Source organism: Coturnix japonica, chromosome 8 (assembly GCF_054131305.1).
Source record: "Coturnix japonica strain WE chromosome 8, WE-NBRP24, whole genome shotgun sequence".
Lineage (NCBI taxonomy): Eukaryota > Metazoa > Chordata > Aves > Galliformes > Phasianidae > Coturnix > Coturnix japonica.
In genome coordinates this window covers 16,957,600-16,979,818 of record NC_140670.1, presented here as the reverse complement: position 1 = coordinate 16,979,818, position 22,219 = coordinate 16,957,600, and the positions used below count along the sequence as shown (strand labels likewise).

Genomic DNA, 22,219 nt, shown 5'->3' with positions numbered 1-22,219 from the left:
AAGGACTCTCCTGAGAGTGTCTGGTAATGCTTTTGAGCTATAATGCATCTCTTTGCACCACAATAGTGTTTTGGAATCTCCTTAGCAACAAAGTAAATTGTTCATCTTAGCCGTTTGAGATTCAGGAGGGTTTTTATATCTATCCAGATGTGAATTCTGTCTTTGGACCTTTCTGTTAAAGTTCAATAGGAAAGCATTGACGGAAATACAAAGGGCCTAAACAGCTGTAATTTAACTAGCATAAGAAAGTGTGCGAATAAAAGCTCATTCCTTCTTTGCAGTAAAGAGACTGATAATCACATTGAATTATAGTGTAAATTAAATTTTAGAAGACAGAAAACGACTCTCTTGAACATCTGCCCTCACACAAACTTTTGGGTATCTTGCTTTAAGTCTGTATATGCAGACATACATTTGAAAAGGGAGTGGTGGTTACCTCCTCTATCTTGGCTTAGGATTGGATATTCTATGTGGAAGATTTGGCAACCGTCTTTTCCTACAAAAGACAAATTCACTACTTTACCCCATACTCCTTTGCATTTTTGTTTTCTAACAGGGTGATCTTTTTGCTGATGCACCAAGAGAAGATTCAAAAGAGCAAGAGGAACAAGTTCCTGTCAGTGCAGGTAAGAACCTGAATGTCTACATTTCACTTTTTTTGTGTATCCAGACTCTTAAGGAATCTGATGAGCACTAGTTCTGTGCTGCAGCTGTTTTTATTGAAACGCTGTACTTAAGGAATTTTCAGATGTGGGTTTAGAGACTGAGCCCTTTTGTTTTGGTTGTATTGTATCAAAGTAGTTCCAAATGTCTGAATGTGATCCCTTGTAAATAACTTCATGTGTAGATGCATACTGTATTTGTAAGCTTTGTATTCGTTGGCAAGTTTCAATGGATTCCAATAAGCTAGACTGTTCTTACACTCATCTAAAAAAAGGCAGAAGTTCAAAGAGAACATCTTAAAGATTTCCGGGCTGTTGAGCAAATTATGGAGCTCAGAAGACCTCTAAGGTTCCTATTTCTATGGTAGATTTCTAAAGGCTTTGATAGTGTAAAGTGAGTGCATCCAATTGTATTGTACTTCCTGTGATTTCAGCAATCTCTACAAAATCCTTAAAGAAAGTTCCTGCAGGTGCAGTATCTCTGTTCCCAGGTATGATTCATTCAATAGCAAATTGCTTCATGCACAAAATGTCCTTTTCTCTAAACTGCACTGGGGGGCTTTTAAAGAAGAAAGCTATGAAAGCTCAGCAGCACTGCACTGCTTGATCACATGCTTAATGACAAACACAGGCACTTCTACCATGCTAATCCTAACTTGCAGCATGCTTTATGTTTAATCAGGGTTCTGCAGGAGTTCTGAAGGTAGGTGACGATGATGGGAGATAAATGCTAGCAGCTGTCAGCTTTGAGAGTTATGCTAGTTTATTCCTATGGATATGTACTACTTTTAATACTAATGCACTATTTGTGTCTGCAGTGTGCTCAGTCGCACCTTCGACTCATACACTGAGAGGGAAATGCATTTTCATCTTTTAGTTTTGATCATTATTTTCTTAGGTTATCAGCAGCTTGTGCTTTTGATGAGGCATTGTTGCAGGAATGCTTTAAGTATTGCTGTGATGGAAACTGTGTGTCTGGTTCCACTTTCACAGGAGTAACTTTTTTCAGTAGTTTTTCTGTAACTCTGGCTATGGTAACTGTGTGGATCCCTTTCCCCCATCTGACCTGCAGGAGGGAGTGATGTCTTCAGTTCCTCTTTATCAGAAAAAGATAAGAAACCTGCAGCACTGAGCACAGAAAAAGCTCCTAAGCAGCCTGGAAAAGTCATTCTTTTTGATGATGATGATGATGACTTCTTCATGGGAACAACTAAAAAGCCTGAAGGTCCAGGTACCTCATGTGTGCAGTGACAAGTTAAATGTAAAAGATCATTGACATTTAAACTGTACGAACTACTGAGTCTTATGCTGTTATTTTTGCCTGGGTTTTTGTTGGATTTTTGTTTATTTTGGTCTATGTTTGTTTTAATATTTATTCTTCTAGCAACTCTTCCTCAGTATGATAGGGCTGATTTGTTTGTACATGCTCTCCACTAACCTTTCTCTTAGTATGTTGCTTCTTCTTCAAAGGCAGTATCCAGACTTAAAGCAGGAAAATAGTGTAGACTTAACTCATGCAGCCTTGAACACCTCTGCTCACCACCACCTATTGACAGGCACTAGGCCTTTAGGTGTGCCAAGATAATGTAAAATGCTTTGTTGAGGGATTTAGAAGTAGCCATTCATGAGACTCCAACTAGAGTCCACTAGGCTACAGTGCCTGTCACCAATGCGCTGTTTCACTTCAAGAACTTGCCTCATTTTTTCTCTTAAAAGTCTCTGGTACTCTGATCTCTTTTAAAAGAGGAGCACAATATCTTTGACTGATGACTCTTGTTCAGTAGAGTCTGTGCTGTTCTGTTCTACTCATTCCATTTTATTTTTCTCTTAATGCAGTCAAATCTGCAGCTGACCTATTTGATGATGACGATGAAGGTGACTTATTCAAAGAGAAACCTGCCATTCCTACTGTGGCTGCTAGCACAGCTAAAGAAGTGGAGAGTGAAAAGGAGACAACCATAGCAAAAAAGGTGATGGAATATGAATAGGTTGTATGGCTAAGGTATCAGGAAAAAGATATTAGGTGTGAAGTCATCTTTCCACGTAAAACGGTATGGAAGTGCCATATTTTTATGACAGAATTGGATACATAAAGTCTTCTGTTACTAGAAGTCCTTAAATGCTTCAGGAGCCCTGTAATGTTTTTTGCTTCCCTAACTGTGGGTTTGTTGCTTGTGGGAAATGATTAGAGAATCTTTTTCAAGTAGAACTGAATTGGGAGCAAAATGCAAAGTCTTTGGTATTTTAAACAAACAAAACTTTAACAAGCAAACAACAACAGCAAAAGTGTTGGAAATTCACTGCTGGAAATAAGCCAGCCTGAATTAAGAACCTTTGGTGTTATGGTTCTTATTGCACAGACTGTTTGCAGTTACACGGACCTCTGACAGGAGCTTTAGTGGTAACCCATTACTTGTGTATATTTTGGGATAGAATTGTGGGTGTCACATTTCTACCTAAGCATATACAAAATTTTGAGCATTCAAAAAACAGCTTTTCAGCTTTAAATGTTGTCCTGAGGACGCGTGCATAAAGCTGTGAGACTTTCCTAATGCACACTCCATTTTATTTTTCAGAATAGTGTTTTGGGGCAGATGACAATGCTTCTTGTTTCTGTAACACAGCCTGTATGTGTCCATGTATACATGCTGACTGTCTAAGCAGTATATGAACATAATGAGCTGTGGCAACTTTTCCCCTCCACACTGAGTAGCATACAGTGCTGGGGATGTGTAATGCAAATTGTTGTAGGACTCTATCCATACTGCCTTTTAAAAAGCGCTTGAGCACAAAGCCAAAAGGCAGCTCCTGTTTCTGATGCAATGCAAAAGTGGTAATGGGAGAACCTCCAGTACCATTGTTCAGATCTCATAGTACTATCTTTTCCTGGAGGTGAGGATGGGAACTGATTCAGCAGCAGCACTCTTGCTCTGTCAGGAAATGAAGGAAATCTTATACTCTAGGCTTCCTGGTGGTAGTGTTTGGGTCTGGAATCATTCTGACTCTAATGGCAATATAACTGGTGGCAGTCCTGGGCCATGCTGAGCTAATTAAGGAAATGATGACTGACACAAAATGTCCTTTTTTTTTTTCTTTTTTTAAATTTTGGCTTAAAAATCATTATCCTTTGACTCAAAATGAGGCCTGGTATGTATTGCTGCACACATTTTCTGCTGAGAAGGAAGGTGTCAGGAGAGGAGAACTTTGCACAGCTCTGGCTGCGTAAGAGTTGCTCACACAGCAAATGGAACTTGAGCTCATGAATGACAAACGTGTATCCTGTTCTTTTGACTGCTATCAGCAGCATGCCAATTGAAAAGGACATGGTGTGCCTGCCCTTACTGACTCTAAAGTAGGTGCTGATGCAGTGATTTTCTTTTGTTCTTAAGAGTCAGCCATCTTCAGGTGATGATTTCAAGCCTTCGTCTGAAACACCTCAAAGGAAACAGAGGGGCCTTTTCTCAGATGAGGAGGATTCTGAAGTGAGTATCTCTAAAGTAAATTACTGCAAAAATCTTTGGAGTCTGAGTCACTCTGACTTTATTCCTCTTATCTGTACAATTGTGAACTTTGATACCATGTATCTGCTCCCGGCCTTTCTGAAAACTTTCTCAGAGTGAGATCTTTGATTACTGTCATGGTTTTGTCACGAGCGCAGGTAGATTTTTAGTTAACCTGTGACAATTACTTTTTCCCCAGTGCTAGAAGCCTGAACTTGTGTGGTACACACAGGCATTAAAAGTCTAAAGGGAAGGAAAGAGCAGCAAAGTAAGAACAAGTATTACAATGGACTGAATGTGTTTAGATTTGTGTCTTTGATTTCCTGTAGTAATTAATCTGCAAAGCTGAGGGAAATCACCGTGAGTTTTTAGGTACTTGATGTATGTGAAAGACGATCTATCCTGACTTTGCAGGCACACTGAACATTTGATTATTTTTTTTTTTAAAGGAACTATAGTATCATAGAATGACAAGGTTGGAATGGACCTTCAAAGTCATCTAGTCCAACCATCTTCCCATTACCATTGTTACCATAAGCCACTGAACTGTATCTCAAAACTCCTAACATCCTAAATGTGGATCTCCCATTTAGGGTTCTTAAGTGTATAACGTCACTTTGCATAGTGATATTTCTCTGGTTTGTGCAGGATTTGTTTTCATCAAGTAAAACTGTGACATCAAAAGCTACATCTCTCCCCACCAGCAAGTCCGTGACAAAAGCTCCACTCTCTTTGTTTGATGATGATGAAGAGGTAAGTAGCACTTTCTGATCCTACCTGTTCATGGAACAACCTGCTGCAGGAAATATTCAGATGTTTAAAAATCTGGACTCATAAATGGAGCACTAAATTTAGAGCACCACTTACACTCTATAATAGTTCTGAGTGTGCAGGCAGCATAATGGAAGAGATTTGTTGAGGTACTCTTACGAGCTCTTTTTAGTATTTTTAGCCAGTGCATATCATTTTTGAACCTAAATGCTAAGGACATTGTCCCTCTCATACAGCTAAAGAACATTGAGATACAGAACTGATATGAGCTTGGAAAGGCTGCTTTATCCTGGCCTCTGCTGTTTAGCCGTGAGTGAGTTCTTATTTCCGCTGTGTCACGGATGGCAAATATCTTTTTTTTTTCCCCCTTGCTTTTCTGTGTGTGAAAATGACAACTGCTAGTGCAGAAGTTGAGATCAGAGCACAGTCTGTGCAAGAAAATTTACAAGATTAGTGTCTTATCTGTTGCACCCTCTTCTTCCTCCTGCACACACTGCATTGAGCTTTCAACTTTGGTTCTGTAGCCTTCATGGTGAGTTAAGTTACCTTGTAGTTCCAGTGTGAGACTGACAGAAGGCCTGTTCGGAGCTGGAAGACCAAGAATTTTTGCAAACTGAAGATAATGGTCTCTTGTTCAGAAAGGGGCTGCTTGACCTTCCTCCATTTCTGAACTGGGGCTGTATACAGGGGTAACTGGTAGGATTGTGAAACATTCTGTAATGTGGTAAAATCTCTGGGTTTTAGCATAGTCCAGGAAGGTTGTGTTATGAAGTTAAAGTGCATAAATGTAGAAATTGTGCCCCATTATTTTAGCTGTTGTGCTGCAGAATTGCTGTATTGGGGATTTTGGACAATCTAGATGCCGAAATCAGGCTGTATGCTTACAAGTGTCTGGTCTATTAAATGCTGTGTGCTTGAAATTCCCTGTACCACAATGTTGTATCACGCTCAAGAATATCTTCACAAAATTACTTCTTTCTTATCTGAGAAACAGGGGTAATGGTGTCTTGCATGCTTGTAACTTCTCAACAAGCTTTCCATTGTGAATTTGGATTTTCATTTTATTGTTCTGGGGTTTGTTTGTTTTTAGGATCTCTTTGGTGTGGTACCTGCCAAGAAGCAACAGGAAAAGCCCTCGGAAGAGAAAGCAAAACAGTCAGAGCCACACAAGAAAGCCTCCAGCTTATTGTTCAGCAGTGATGAGGAGGTACTGAAGAGTGAGACTTGATTGAAATGGGTTACAGGATTTTACTACTGGCCAAAACATAAAATTGTTCATACAGGAACAAACCACAATGTCTCTTGCCATGTCTGCCTAATTCATACAGCAGCACTTGTTTGCTGTTGTAAGCCAAGCTTACTTTTGGCTCAGATTAACTGAGGATCTGGGTGACAGAAATTATGTGGAAAAGAATATTTTCAGGGTAGTATTTAGCTTGATAACATATTGAGGACTCTGCTACCAACAAGCCTGACTTAAAAATACTGAGTGAAAAAAAAATACATTTGTTTCCTTCTACTTTATTTTTTGTGAGAAAAGTTTAAAGTTCCGGATAGGTATGTTGTTTGGAGTTTTGTTGTTTGCTTGGTTTTCTTGGAAGTCCAGAGATGGACAGAATGAAATGCAAGGATGGAACTGCTTAGGGACTGGCATTCTATTAGAGATAGGTGAGGTGTCATCCTACATGTTAATTGAAACTCAGAGGCATTAAGTAACTAGAAGCTTGTCTGGAAGGTTTACACTGACCTTAGTTCTTTAGAGCAACTGTAATGGGAAAGTGTGTGTACATTATTCTGCTGGCAAATGTATGCTGAAAGGTGACCAGGCCCTCCATGAAGCCTGATGAATGTCAGATTACATTGGCTAACACAATAATGCAGGAATGGAGGAAATAAATAAATAAATAAAAATAAGCCAGTAGAGAGATGCAAGGACTGCCAAGATGCTGAACTGTTTCTGCTTACAGAGATGATGTGAAAGTGGCTTTGGCCAAGACAAGAGAGACTTAAAAGTTTTTTTATTTTTAAGGACCATTGGAATGTCTCGAAGCCACTTAAACTTCCTTCAGAAGATAACCGGAAAGAGGACCCTGCAAAATCATCTAGCACCAACAGTCAGGCTAAAGCTGTGAAGAAGACAAGCCTATTTGAGGAAGATGATGAGGAGGATTTATTTGCAATCACTAAAGAGAGGTGAAAATTCTTTGGGGGGAATCTTCTTCAGAACAGCCCAGCTCTGTCCTAAAAACATGAAGAGACAGACTCACTGTGAGCGTTGTCTCTTCTTAATGCTGCTGAGGACAAAGTGTAGATGTGTGTGAGCAGGGTGTGTTGGGCTTGGCTGGGCTTTTTAAATCTTTCTTTTTTTCTGTGATGGATTGTATTCCTCCACCAAACTGAGGTCTTCGTTTCACTGCTTCTAATGCCTTTTCTGACTTCTTTCATCTTCACTTCTGTAGGAAGGTATGCAGATGAGAGAGAGTGATGGTAGAATTGTTTAGATAGTGAAGAACCCAGGTCTTTTATCTAGGATCGCACATCATAATTGAAGTTACTCTTCTTAAAGTGATGCACAATATGGGCCTGAAAACTTTTTCATTGATCATCTACTTTTATTCTTTTCCTCATTGTAGCCAAAGAAAGCCACAGAGGATATCACTGCTGTTTGAAGATGATGCTGTTACTGGAGAATCACTCTTCAGTTCCGAATCAACACTTCCTTCAGCTGCTTCAGCGGTATCTTCCCTTTCTTTTAAAAATAGTGCAGAGTACTTGCACAGTGCTTACATAAGTTATCCTCCTTGTTAGGTAGTGTAAACCCAACTTGTTTTAGACAATAGTAGTTCTAGCAAACTTGAAATGGGATCAGACAGAATTCTTACATGTAAAACTTCTTATTACTATCAGGCTAAGAAAGATTTCAAAGTTATCATCATCAACATCATCACCTAACTTGTTTGATTTATGCTGAAAGCCCTTTCTGGGGATGTTTTAAGATCTCTCGTATCATGAAGTACCATTAACAAGAACAGACGGTTTACTGCTGAGTGTGAAACTGGAAATTCATCTGTTGTGGTATCTCAGCACTAGCTGGCTGGCCTTCAGTAGAGTACTCTCATGCTGTCCTCTGGCTTCTGAGCTCAACCCACACTGTGCTATCCCGCCTGATTGTGCTTTGGATCTGGAAGTAAGAACTGCAGAAGTTAAATGCAGTAGTATCAGTAGGACTTGCTGCACGTATGGTCTTACCTTTCTGGTTACCAAGAAAAGAGTTGCCACAAATGTATTTCATGGCCTTGCCTTTTTGTGTGATTAGGTTAAGTGCAGACTTTGGGAGTGGAAAAAGAAGCCAGCAAGCTAGTCTGGCTGTTGGCAGTCTTGGGAGCCACTGCAGTAGTTTAACAGGATTCCTACAGCATCTGCTTTAAGTTTGCAACTGCTTCCTGGCACTCTATATTCAGTCTTAAGAGCCTATAATACCAGAAATCAGAAGTCACAAACCAGAATGTCCCATGCCAGAAAAGAAAGCAAGCTCAAGCATATTGCAAGTGTCCACGTAGATTCCTGGATAGCAAATTGAGGGTCTGCTGTCCCTTGACAGTACTGTTGTTCTTTTATACCTAGCAATTCTGTGTCACTGACATTCTCATAATTTTGCAGGAGAAAATAATGCCAGCACAAACACCACCCTTGTTTAATGAAGAGGAAAAAGAGGAAAAGGATGATCAACGACATATGGCAAAGTCTAACCAGGCAGAAGATACACTGTGGTCTTCAGGGGAGCCTGGAGCAGTTCCTGTGCCTAGAGGAACAGATGTCAAAGGGCAGGTGACAAAGGAAAAAGTAAGAGATTTTCTTAGGTTAATCTGAAGCTTGGCAAAGATGCAGTTTAAAAATGTAACAGAATTTTATTTTTTTTATTGCCTCTGCTGTTACTTAGGAGAGAATAACTCAGCCTTTAGCAAAATCATTTATTGGTCAAACACACAGCAAATTAATTAAATGGCATTTAGAATAAGCTTATTAATTGATTAATTTAATGGATATATTTTGTAAAGTTTGGTAATTTCAATGTTTGTGCATGCTGTCTGAATTGTAAATGGTATTGGTAGCTATAGAGTTGAGCTCATATGATTGCAAATTTCTCATGGGAAGTAGTTTACAGAAAGAGATTTGAATGTGTTATTGAAGAATCTTCAACATAACTTAACTTCTGGGTGTTCTTCTTCTGAAATTTTGTTGAGGAATTGGCAGCTGATGGGCTTCCAGTGTATTGTTGTGGTGCTTTAAGCCTTCCTGAGCACTGAGTATTCAGGTGGAGCTGCCCACTATGAAGAATCCCAAATGGCATGAACTAGATACCTTGCAGATCAAGTCAAAACAACTCAATGCAGAGTTGTGGAGCAAGATGTAACCTGATGCATAGCTGGGAATGAAACCATACTCAGAAATCTGATTATCAACATCACTGTGTTGTAGAGTATGGAAAGACAACTACATTCATTTCAGAGTAATGTCTTCTTAATCTATTGAAATGTATCTTGATAATCTGCATGTTGCTATTCTATCTGCTTAGTATAATTGAATTGAACTTAATTGTCTGCTGTGACACCAGATTGCACAACTCTGACCATAGCTGGCATTTAACCAAAGCTTAGTTAGGGGCAGACTTGAACTATGTAACAGCTTGATGCGTTTGTTTATTTACTTATTTGTTTATTTTGGTGGAGCCTTTTGCCACAGCATCTTTGGAGTCAGATCTGTTCGCAGCATCACCACCAGCTTTGGAGAAAGATGCCAATGTCCAAGCTAGGAAAGCGCTAAGCTTGTTTGATGAGGAGGAAGAGGAAAGACTGGAAGATGATGGCATTAAAAATGCACACAAAGGCAATGATGTGGTGAGTCTAGGGACATTCTTGAACACTGGGAAAGAATAGTTCTGTCTCTAAACCAGTCCCATTCTCGGCTAGTTTGTTGAAGGGTTTTGTCTGTTTGTTTTCACACCTCCTTTCTCTGATTTTTTTTCTGGGTAATCTTTCTCAATTTCAAAATTTCCCAATTCTTGGATGAGAAATAATTCCTACCCTGAGAAATAATTCCTTACCCATTATCCTGAATCCCTCTGCAAATTTTTCCATCCCTCTGACTTAAAAACATTTTGCCATATGCTACTTAAAAAAAAAAAAAAAAAAAAAAAAAAAAATTGGTAATGATTTTTTTCCGGTGCAGTTACTTGATGTCTGCTCTAAAGAGCTGATTCCTCAGTTACCCTTCGAAGTTGGAGGTATTAGAAAGTAGAGGAATATGGAGTATGAAGCCTCATAGTTTATCCTTCTTTTAATAGTGGTGCAATCTGCTTGCTCTGTATAAGCCAGCAGTCTTAGTTCTAAGATGACTTTAGATGAAGCTATGTTTGATTCTGTTTTCCAAGCATGTGTTCATCTCTTAAAAAAAGCTTCTAGCTGCCATATTCTAGCTGTCTGTCTTTCCTGATATAGCCTATTGCATCAAGATGTGGGCTTTGAATCTTCAACAGCAATATCCTTGAATTTATGGTAACATTCATGTTTCTACTTGATTGATGTAACTATACCAAAATGTGTGTAGTAAACTTGAAATCATATCTAAAAGAACATAGTGTATACTAGAGCGTGCCACAAGTTTTTGTCCTCTTATTGTAACCTTATAAAACAAATTTTCAGCACCAAGGACAATACATGCTCTATCTGTAAGTCCCTGGAGCTGAATGAAGCAAATGACTCTTAGACAAAATACTCTGTTTATTGCTGCCTCTGAGTTAGTTGAACACTTATTTGCCTGTTATGGACATGTGGGTGTTTTTGGTTTTGTTTTTTTTGGGGGGTGGGGGTGGGGAGAGAGTGGCTGGGAAAATCTAAGCTCTTTTAAAGTTTGAAGCTAGCTTTGGAATTGCAGATGCAGTCTGGTGTGCCAGATTGTGGAGGGCTGATGATATAATGTGTTTGACTGTTGACCTTCCCTGCCACTCAGCAGCTGAGCTGAAAGTACATGTGTTTGCCAAAGTCAAAAGTTCTGTTCTTCTCTATGGGGGTGCCTTTGCTTTAAAGAAAGGACAATGAGCATCAACGATAACAGCATAAAGAGCTTCAACTTTGTCTTTTTTAGTTGGCTGTTTCTTTAGGTAGCTCAGGAAGATAACTAACCAAATTCTCTTCTCACTTCTGTCCTGCACCCTCATCTGAATGATTCAAAGCAAAAAAGTTTCTTCCTAAAATATAAACCTTGCTGTATGCTCATAATACCATACAGAAGATCTTTTTTTTTCTTCCTCCTAGGAAAGCATAACAAGTACATAATAAAAGCTGCCTTTCAAATTGGCAGATCTGAAAGTACGTTTTGTTTAATGTCTTCTAATCAAAATGAACTGATAATACAAGTATTTACATTGTAGGTTTTTCAAACTGCAAAAATGCTACTGGTAGTTCAAGCTGTTCTTTTGTTGCCAGGGCTGTAGTGTAGCCTCAGGCGATTTGTAACTTGCCTTGTCTACTTGGTAAGTACATCCCTGAAGCAGGTGTCCTCTCTAAGAAAGATTTTTTTAGTTGTCTGAACCTTTCTCCTCTTCTTTCAGCCTTCTGAGAAGAGTGTTCGTCCCAAAAGCACTGGTGTCTTTCAAGATGAAGAGCTTCTTTTTAGTCACAAACTTCAGAAGGACAATGACCCGGATGTTGACCTCTTTGCCAGTCCCAAGACTTCAATGGTGAGTCAAAATCCCTCCTCTGAATCTGCTGTTTAAAAACAATCTTTGAAGTGTATAGCCTTCTAGTGTGTCACAGTTGAACTTGACTTGAAAATCCCTGATCTCAAGGGATGGCCAAGTGCTAAAATCAGCTAAGGCATCATGAGCAGAAGATGTGATGCTTTTGATCTGTGACACTCTTTTCTATCTTTGTTCTCTTCAGTCTGCAAATCGTATCCTGAAACCATCATCTGGAGGAAGTCTTTTTGGGGATGATGATGAGGATGATCTCTTCAGTACTGCTAAAATAAACCCTCCAGTATGTAATCCTCTATTATAAATGGCTTCTGCAGAAGACCACAGAAATAAGCATATAGAAGGGAGCTTTTCTTCATTTTCTGGACATGAAATTACTTAAAAATCTTTTTGAGAGAATAGAATTGGCCCTAACAACTCTGAAGATATATGGAACAAACAGGTGCAGCAGACTTCCAGAAGCTGAGATTTGAGGATTGTATTCTTTCCTTCGTTGGTAACATTGGGATAGACTTAGATGTTAAAGAACACATTTAAGCAGAAATCAAAATAGTAGAGTTGCTTTTGTATTATCCAGGCTCTGGCTGTTTTAATGGGTAGTGATACCTTGGGGATGTTAAAACTTTGGCCTGCCTCTCTGCAGTGAGGTACTTTAGGCTCAGTAGGGTTTGTGAGAATGGTAGCCCTAGAGCCTTTTATGTAGTAGTTCAGATGAACTGTGACTCGTGTCATTTAAGTCTGTAGATTTGTTTAATTTAAGGTGATGAATGTGTTAATAAAATCATTGGATTGTTATTAGAGGGTGAGCAACTGCTGTAATGAATTTAACTACATCATGAGGGCTTTGAGTTCAAAGTCCTGATATGCATTCTAAACTTCTGCTCTAAATGTACAAAGACTGCTCCAAAAGTAATACCTCATATTTTATCATGTTGGCCTACAACCTTCCCCCAATATTCTGTTACCTTTTGTTGTTGTGCAACAAATGACAGCAAAAGGGCAGTCTGATGAAATAGTGTCTGAAATGCTAAGGTGTATAAGTGATTTTTCCCCTTTGGAATTGTACCCATTGACATTCACTGAGGTTTGGTGAATGTTTATGAAGACCAAACAGTAGGCATGAGCAGAGCAAGGCAGTGGTTAGGGTGCAGTTCAGCAGTGCAAACAGTGACTGTGGGTCTCTTCTGCTGGTGCAAGTTATTATGAGCACAGCACTCAGGTTCTCTTGTTCATAGCTGGCACCAAAAATGGTGGCTATATTGAAAAGTAGTGTTTTAGCTGACAATTTTCTCTATCAAATAGTGTTATTGTGCTCTTTGTATTTATTGTGGTTTCCATGGAAACAAATAGGAGGCATTACTTTTGGAGCAATCTATACACCTATGGAGCTTAATTAAATTGAAGCCAGCTCTGACTTTAGTCTATTTTCAGGTCAATAGCTGGAAGCTAGGCTAGAAAACAGTCAATATTTCCTGGAAACTGTTTATCTGAGGATTGTGGGAGGGACTGTCTGTAGTCAGTGTTTGCAGCTACTCATGAAGCCTGCTTGCTTGAAACCCTGAAAACAGCAGTGTTCCTTAACTGGTTTATGCTTTTATTTTCCTTGCTATTCTGCATATGAGAAATGTGTGTGCTTTTGGAAGCTTATCCTAAATCACCTTTTTTTCCATTGCCACAGCCAACAATGGCTTAGGTATGTTATAATTGTAGAGGGTTGAAAGGCCCCTATCATTGGTGACCAAAAAGCAATGCCTGTGCATTGCAGGCCTAAAAGATGTGGGCAGTTTTCTTTGGAAATGGAAGTCAGATCTTGAAAAGCTTTGCTAGTTTTCTTGCTCTGCAGGTCTTGTTTTATCCAATTCATGTTGATTTGTGCTCTTAATGCTTTCAGAAAATAGCAGAGAAGAAAACAGTTAAGACCAGTCCTGTCCCTTCCTCAGAGAATTGTAGTCCTCCAGAAAATGCTTTAAGTGCCAAACAACAAGAAGCTCTGAAGACAGTAACTACAGAGGCAAGTACTGAAAGCTTGTGTCATGGACTGCATGCACAGGAAAAGATATTTTAAATAGGTCTCCTGAAAAGATCAAAACTAGTGCCTGGATTCATTGGCTGCAAAGCTACAGAAACACAGTAATATGTGGTCATACTTGTCTCTGCTTATCAACAGATGCACTGTTACTAGCAAGAAGTTTAAAATGCTATTGCTAATGTTTTATTCGCTGCCAGCGTGCTTATGAGGGCCAAGTGCAAGGTAGTGAAGTCACGTGCTGTTTGGTGTGGTTTGATCACTTGCTCATTCTTTGAAGTGCCAGAACCTGCTGGAGTTACTGTGGTCTTTAAAGTATAGGTGGGCTTTCTCAGAAAAGATGATGGCACACAGCATGAATCTGTGGCAGCTAAGACTCATTTCATGGAAGTTTTATGATGAGCAAACAAGACTCCTGATCTTGCAGAACCAAGCACTCCTCTCACATGTGGGGAGCTGGTATCTGAATTCTGGCTTGTCTCATCAGAGCTGCTTGTTTGATTTTTCAACTGTAGGAGAAGAGCTTTTCATTTGTGGGGTGCTAGAGAATATGGGGTGGGAGGAGGTTGTTTGTTGCCTTCTGGGCTGAGGAGCACACAGTAATTCTGTAGGGCTAATAGTTAGCTTATCTTCTCTTCTGATAAAGTAGTACCCAATGCAGAGGATCACATTTGACTTCATACTTTTGTAGCCACTGAAATACTGGAATGATCTTGGCGTGTTTGAGGTTCAGACAAATCCCATGTGCATTTTAAGTGGTGGATTACGTCAGGCAGCAGGATTCTTCTGTCATGCTATCAAGGACCCCAAAACAGTGTCCAAATCTCAAATACTGCCCAGTCACACCAATGGCAGTACAGCCCAGCTCATAAAACCATTGTAGATGAGAGACTTGAGGAAAACAAGTCCTGGATGAAAACCTTTTATTGATTTGGCTTATCCCTGAGTCCCAGAACTGACCAAAGTCTTCAGGCCACACAGTTTTCTTGTTCATTGAGCTTGCTGGTCTTATTTATGGTGCTGGTGGCCTGCTTTCTATAGAGGAATGCTCCCTTCTTGAAAGCCTTGCAATTTTGGAACTCTCTTGGCTTCTGTGTGGGTTTTGTTAAGGTCTGTGGCCCTACTACAGCAAATGACAAAGAGAAAAGTCAATTATAACACTTATACATTATATATGTGCATAACTATGTGTGTGTGTGTATATATATATGTATGTATGTATATTTTGTATAAAGTATACGTATAATTATGCATATATGTAATTATGACAAGACAGCATGACCAGAGATTCTTAGGAGTGTGAATAAGCAAGGAGAGAAGGTAGCAAGGTAGCTGTCGCAACTGGATTTGACTTGTGTTGTGTGTGACCTGGAGAAAGGAGGAAGTTGCAGAGTTATGGTGGTAAAATATAATATTGGGTAGAAAGGGGTGGAATTAAAGTGTTGTAACAAATTAGGGTTACGACATGAGGAACAGGATTTAAAAGTCAAATGACTAGTTCTGGTATTAGAATGCATGTTGAAAACAAAGTAACTCAAGAAGAAGCTGATAAGCAGTGAGATGATTCCTTTCTATAGATATTTTGAAACTCAGGCTATAGTCTGGTTGAAGATGTTGATATTAACTTCTCCACCTGTTGTTTAATTCAGTGTAATTTTGTGCAGAAATCTACAGGTCCCGTTCCCATTAAAACCAAAGAGCCCTCATCTCGGATTGGAAAGTTACAAGTAATTATTTTACTGGCATTCTGGCTTTTGAAAAAATAAAAAATAAAAATCTTCCTTGCCTCACTGTTGGCTCTCCCTGAAGCAAAATCTTTTTACTTCCCTACCTTACTTTTGCCATTTTTTTTCAGATGCTCTCTGTTGTTAATTGTTCTGTATTGCATGTTTAATGTTATTTCCCCCTTTACCTTTCAGACCTGACTGTGAGCAGTGCTATTTAACTCTTTGGGGGCAGAGGGTGGGCTGCTTTTTGGCCTGCTTTTCTCAGCAGTATTTTAAGGATGCTTAGATACTCTTGGGGGTTTTGAGTTTCGGTTATTTCCTTCTCTTGATATGAAAAATCTAATAACTGTCTGTATAACTGTTTCACTCCAAAGTCAGAACCAGTCTTGTCCTCAGACAGGATACTGGGCTACACAGGGTTTTTTTGTGCGAGGTACTGTGACCATGGTGTTCTTGAAGTTCTTATGCAGTGTAATAGCATTGAGTACCCGAAAGTTTAGTGAGATGCAGAAGTGAGTTGAAATGAGAGAGGCCAGGCACTTCTAGGAGTAGAACTTGAATGCTTAAACATACTAGTTCTTGCTGCTTCTCTGGAGCAGTATTAACATGCTATTTTTGTGTGTGTATGTGTTTTTTGTTGTGTTTTCTTTTTTCTGTTTTGTAGGCTAACTTAGCTATTAACCCTGCAGCCTTACTTCCTGGTGCAGTGCCTAAGATCTCCAGTGTAAAGTCCCCCTTTCCCATTTTGGACGCTCCACTGCATGAGCCCAATGACGTACAGAGCACTGAAGCCCTTCCTGCTGCAGGGAACAATGAAGAACTAGGTGTAAGCTTTGATCAGCCTATGCAAGCGGATACCTTGCACAGTGCCAATAAGGTAACCTTGGTATTTAAGATGGGAGAAGAGGGAATTAAAGCTAAATCAGCATCTTCTCATCATTCCTTGCTCAGGTTTCACAGCTGAATGTTTGCTTAAATGTGCTGGTAGCTGCTTATAGCTCTGGTTTAAGTAACTTCAGCAAAAGCTGAAGTTAATTTCAGTGTGCTGGTATGAAATAAGTAACACATGTTAATTTGCAGTGTTATGACAGAGAAGTGTTATAACAGAGCAAAACATGGGTCCTAATTTGTCTTCCATAAAGTGTAGTGTTATTTTTGTTTCCCTTCAATGTAACCCTCTCTGTTTCCGTTGTTTTCCACCAGACCAGAATCAAGGTTACAGGAAAACGAAGGCCTCCAAGCAGAATGGCCCGCCGTCTGGCTGCCCAAGAGTCTGGTGAGAGTGAAGAAGTGGACAGTGCTAAAGAACCACAGTTCCCAGTACCAAATCAGAGATCAGCAGTAGAGAATGTGAAGGAGCTTGTTGTTACTGAAGCAGAGTCTAAAGAAAATGGCTTTCTCTCTGGTTCATCACTACCAGCTCATGGCAGCATTCTGACAAACAAAATTCTTCCTGAATCCACAGACCAAGGAGATGATCTGTTTGAATCAGAAGACCTTTTTGCAAGCCACTCAACATCCAGAACAGCTACACAATCAAAATCGAAGGGGGAAATGCCAGCCAGTGTGGCCAGCGAACCCATCAAGGGCATGGAGAAAAAGCCTGAACTGTCTGTTCTGGGTAGTCAGGACAGCAGTGATCTTTTCCAGTCTATACAGCAAAAATCTTCAGCAAAAAACAGCCCTATATCATTTTTGGAGGAAGAGGAAGATTCTCTGTTCGCCAGTCAGAAAACTGGGAAGGAGCTGAAGTCTGCTGTTTGGCAAGCTGTTGACTCTGCTGCACCAGATATTTTTGAGGTAATGGCTGAGGCTTGCTGGTAGGAGTTGGGAAGGATAGCCTGCTGCCTTGGCCTTTTTGATCCCCAGGGCTTTATATGCAAATACTTATACTCAAGCACAGGCTAAGTGGAGGCTGCTGTAGGAAGGGGATTGTACAGAACAGTTAATGAAGCATCAATTGTACTCTGATACTGGGCAACAGAAACCCTTATTTTAGGTGCTCATTTGTTTATTACCAAGTGTGGATTAAAAGGTGAAACCTTAACACAGAGCAGACAGGGCAATGAACATGCTGTGACAACATACCCATGTTTATTATTTATTTATTTATTTATGATTATTTTTTAATGAAGTATTTAGTTCTCTTCTGCTTCTGTTCAGTGCACAGCAGCTCAGATAGATCTTTCAAGAAAAGAGTAAGGTTGGCATTCAGGAGAGGTGACAATCTCTGTATCTCTGTATTTGACCTGTGCACAGTCCCTCACTAGGGAACCTCCAGCAGGGGAGAAGGGACTCAAACTTCTCAGGTTTGAGAAGCCCAAGGCTGTCAGTCTTCTAAACAACTTAGCTGCAGTGTACAGGTAATGATTGTTCTCTTGAAGCATGCTTTGTATTGATAATCTCTCTATACTTTGCTTCAAGGATGATATATTTGCTACTGAGGCGATTAAGCCAATGAACAAAGCAAAAGAGAAAATGCCAGAGACTAACCTCTTTGATGATAACATTGATATCTTTGCGGATCTTACTGTAAAACCAAAAGAAAAGAAGACCAAGAAAAAGGTGGAACAGAAATCCATATTTGATGACGATATGGGTGAGTGTCTAATGTCTTGTTATTAATGTCATGTCTCCAAATGAGTTTATCTGAGATGGTTTCGAACCCTTCACTTTCTTGAACTATTAACTGCTCTAAAGTCTGGGAACATGCAAGATTTTAATCTTGTGTGAGAACTTCCTAGATCTGTAGGAAAAGCACAGATTTAAATTGTTTTAGAGATATGTTTAAAACCCTTTTAAGAGGAGGAATAGTTTAATTCCTGTGGGGATCTTTTCATCTGTGGGGATTAGAATGTCTCTTGTCTTGAGTAAGAGAATAATCTCATGCTGTTACAGCACTGAAAGATAAGTTCCGTATTTAAATTTGCACAGCTTCTTGTATCCTGTTTGCAGATGAATCACTGATGATGTGAATAAATCTTTCCCCACCCTCAGCTGCATTAACTACTTTAAAGCTCTTAAGATCTTAAGATTTTGTTTATATCAGTGTATACCCAGAGCAGTTTGGAAATGCTACCCCTGAAAGCAAAGTTTGCTCTGTATAATTGTTGAAAAAAACAAACAAAAAAACCCCAACAGTATATAGTAACTTGAAATGATGCGAAGCATGCTGCTTTCTTGTTCTGTCAGTGGGAGGTATCAGAAGTCATTTGATCTCTGAACTGCATCTGTTCTCAGGCTCTTCATGTTTATAGCTCTCCTTTGAGATTCACATAATTCTTTTCCTCTAAAAAGGAAAAGTCCTTTCCCCTCTGGATTTGATTCCTGTGAGCCTCCATTCTGTTCAACCTATTCAAAACAAACCTTAATTTATCAGTGTTTGGCTGGGGTTCTGTTAAGCACTTGGACCTGATGGAGTGACCTGGCTGAAGTCTATAAAGGGATTAAAACTTGCCAGAGAATGAAAAGGTTGAAATTTCAAAGCATTCCCAATTGATACATTAAAAAATAAAAATAAACACATTTTCAGATTTGCAGGCAAGATTCTTGAAAGATGTACTGAATCAAGAGAAATATCTCATTCTAAGATTACTTTAGAAGAATTTAATAGTTTACTGTTTTCCATGTAGCCTGTAGCAAATGAGAGAACTTCCCAAACCACGACCTTTTTAAAATACTTTTGCATTCAAATCCAGAGCCTTGTGTTGAAAAAAAGAATTGGAGAGTGCCAATTTGAAAATAGCTTGGAAGATAAGTAATGACGGGTCCTGTTCTTTGCATTGTACTTCTGACATGCATTCTAGTGCCAGAGCTTGTTGTCTGGTGTCTCGTTTGATGTTGATACATAGGAGCATCTACAGCCCCATGTATCTGGTAGATTTGATTTTCCTCTAGAGCACAGGTGTCATGTCCAACCTTTTGGCTTTCCTGGGCTGCACTGTTGAAGAGGAATTGTCTCGAGTCACATATATAAATAATAATTGGAATAGAATATGCATAAATTATCTGTTACAAGTAATAAAACTTTATATTTTTATTAAGACATAAAAAATAAGGGCACTAAAAACATGTAAACCATGCCTGATTCATGAAAAATATCACTTAATAATGTTAACAGTTTATGATTTTTTGGGGCTACATTTATCAGCTGTCTAGGGCCACACGTGGTCTGTTGGTTGGACTTGCCTGCTCTGGGGCTTTGTTTTTGTTGCAGCTGCAGGTATGCAGCTTCTTAGTGCCCAGAGCAATACAGCTCTGGTGAAGATGTTCTCGCCTGGCACTTCCCTGTTCTGCAGATTAAGATTTGGATTCAGCAATATGGTAACACTTTATCTAGGCTGAATATAGCGGGAGATCCTTTCTGCTGCAGATACAACACTTGAATGGCTGCAGTTCAACAGTGTTAAGGCCACAAGCTGCTTGCTTTCTTTGTTCTACCACAGTTTTGTATCATTATTTAGTACATTCGTGATAAGCTTGTGCAGGCAGTATTAGGAAAAATTCCCTTGTAGGTCTTTATCCTTCTCACCTCTTCAGTGACTGTGTGGCTGATGACACGAGCATCTTGATGTTGTCTCTGTCCATCTAGAAAAGCCAAAAAAAAACCACAACAAAAATGAGAGTGAACTCTTTTTGTGCATTGACAAATGCTGGAATTCATCGCCAAAACTCTCTTCTCTTTCTGTAACAAGCCTTGTTATGAAATGCGTGTGATACCTGTACTGCTGATAGCACTCACACTACTTCCCAGCTGACTGTAAAGCAAATCCATGTGACAGCTTTTTGCTTTGGAGCGATGCCAGTAGGGGATTACTCTATTTTACTGCTTTTTCTAACTGCTGTTGTGCTGAAATGCTGTCCTGGATTATTCTGTGTAATCCTTACCATCAGCACAGTAGTGAACATGCTGGAGGGGAAGAAGCAGCAAGAAGTGAAAGGCAAGCATCTTGTGACAGGCCGCTTCTTGTTTGGCCTCTGCTGAAGGTTAGGTTACATATTTAAGGCTGGAATATTAACATTCATATTCTGGACCAGTAAATAACTAAGAATCTCTGTGTGGGGTGTGTTTTCTAAGTAGGGGTTCAAAACCGTCTATATAAGGGCCTTGTGAATCATAAGGAATCCAGGTATCTTTGCCTTGTAAAATAAATATATTAAAGGTAGTGGGAGGTCTCGATTCAGGACTGCAGACAGACTTTTTGACTACTCAGCAGGAAGGTGGTCAGAGCAATCTGCCTCCTGCGTCTTAGCTGTGTCCTGTTCTCCAGTGCTGCGTGCTGTGTTTTTGTTGTGCTATAGGTTACAGACTCTCTGGTATGGCTAGCAGATGGCACAGCAATCACTACCAAGTTCTGTGATTTTTCTCTTGTGATTTTCTTTGTCACCAGTCTCAACAATTAATGGACTCTCTCAAGTTCTTCAAATGCTAATGTTCTAGATAAGCAGGAGGTTGTCTTTTGGAACTTGCAAGATGAAATTTATTGCAGACATTTAACTTATTAATACTTGTCAAATGCTTTTGAGAGCTTGAATATGTTATAAAATCTAAGTATTATTCAGCTTTATGGAGAAGCAAAGCTATTCTTGATTTGACTTGCAGCTAGCAGCTCCCACGTATGTCCTTAACAAATCCAACTAGAATTGCAGCAGAAAAGCATTTGTTTATCACAGAATGTCCTTGGCAGGCGCTGTTGTGTGCTGGGGACTTTTCTGTACAATGATACTTCTGTTTAGTAGTCAATTCCCTTTAAAGCTATCTATCTTTCTTTTTTTCTTCTTTTTTTTTTCCCCCATATCTAGATGATATATTCTCTGGCAGCCAGATCAAGAAACCCACTCCCAAAAGCAGATCATCTCAGGCAGCCTCGGAAGTGAAACCTGAAAGCAAGGCACTGAGCACGTTTGATGACCCACTGAATGCCTTTGGAGGCCAGTAGCCAACAGGAGCATGTTGCAGAGAGGAGGCCTTCCCTGCGCCCTGTCCAGTACTAATACTCTGGATTCCCTAATCCAGTAGACCTGAAGTGAGGTGGCTGTGGATATTTAAATGACAGATTACCCATTTAAAATGGTTAATATGCTCTTGTGCTGGGTCTAATTGCGCTTAATGATATATTTAAAGAGGACAGTAACCTCCTGCTATTTTTCCCATGGTGGCCAGAAGAATATAGCCCGTGCAATACCTTCAATGAAGTTATCTATTATACAAAGTATAGTTTGTTTTATTGAACAGATCTATAGAGAGAATCATTGATATTGTTAAATAGTAAATCGAGTCTGTTAAATGAGATATGTGTGTATGTCTTGCTTTCCTTTCTACCACTTGTGAAGGATATCTGCATCGTGACTAGAAAATATCCACTGCTGTGCTTTCTCTGGATCAGCTGTCGATCTCCTGAGCTAATGCTAGTGCTGGGCTGGGTTCTGCTATCAGGTACAGCTCCTCTTCAGAGCAGGATTACATAAATGTGAGTGCAGGGATTGACAGCAGAGAGAGACTGGTTATTTCATGTTGACAGCTAACGCAATCTGTAAAAATAATAGTTGAAACTTCTCCATTGGAATGTGCTACAGCAGATAACAGAAGATTAACATCATCTTTTGTTCGAGTTGTATGTTTTTTGAACAAAAAACATAAAACAAGTTGTATGTTTTGTGAAAATGAGGTTTTTCACCTGCCTAGGTTTGCCCAGGTGTTACAGACAGCACATCCCGGGCAGTCCATCTGCACCGACCTTGCTTGGCTGCTTCCAAGCTGTCAGTGCCGCACGCAGCCC

At 39.6% G+C, this 22,219-nt stretch overlaps 1 protein-coding gene across 18 annotated transcripts in view; it reads left to right on the top strand.

The window, feature by feature from the left end:
- Positions 1 to 21,732, top strand: part of WASHC2C (WASH complex subunit 2C) — a 30,219-nt gene extending 8,487 nt beyond the window's left edge. For 2 of the 18 annotated variants that reach the window (XM_085554483.1, XM_085554478.1), the window contains 19 exons: positions 557 to 626; positions 1,097 to 1,153; positions 1,735 to 1,893; positions 2,499 to 2,632; positions 4,052 to 4,144; positions 4,811 to 4,915; positions 6,024 to 6,140; positions 6,963 to 7,126; positions 7,567 to 7,669; positions 8,594 to 8,776; positions 9,664 to 9,831; positions 11,544 to 11,672; positions 11,875 to 11,970; positions 13,579 to 13,698; positions 15,363 to 15,440; positions 16,105 to 16,317; positions 16,644 to 17,240; positions 17,865 to 18,039; positions 21,243 to 21,732. In XM_085554483.1, the coding sequence (XP_085410609.1) occupies positions 557 to 626; positions 1,097 to 1,153; positions 1,735 to 1,893; positions 2,499 to 2,632; positions 4,052 to 4,144; positions 4,811 to 4,915; positions 6,024 to 6,140; positions 6,963 to 7,126; positions 7,567 to 7,669; positions 8,594 to 8,776; positions 9,664 to 9,831; positions 11,544 to 11,672; positions 11,875 to 11,970; positions 13,579 to 13,698; positions 15,363 to 15,440; positions 16,105 to 16,317; positions 16,644 to 17,240; positions 17,865 to 18,039; positions 21,243 to 21,379 (2,898 nt within the window). In that variant the 3' untranslated portion in view covers positions 21,380 to 21,732. Of the gene's footprint in view, positions 1 to 556; positions 627 to 1,096; positions 1,154 to 1,734; positions 1,894 to 2,498; positions 2,633 to 4,051; positions 4,145 to 4,810; positions 4,916 to 5,169; positions 5,243 to 6,023; positions 6,141 to 6,962; positions 7,127 to 7,566; positions 7,670 to 8,593; positions 8,779 to 9,659; positions 9,832 to 11,543; positions 11,673 to 11,874; positions 11,971 to 13,578; positions 13,699 to 15,362; positions 15,441 to 16,104; positions 16,318 to 16,643; positions 17,241 to 17,864; positions 18,040 to 21,242 lie in introns of those variants that run through there. The other 16 variants (XM_085554482.1, XM_085554477.1, XM_085554490.1 and 13 more) reach the window with 10 other exon arrangements.
- Positions 21,733 to 22,219: the final 487 nt, after the last annotated feature.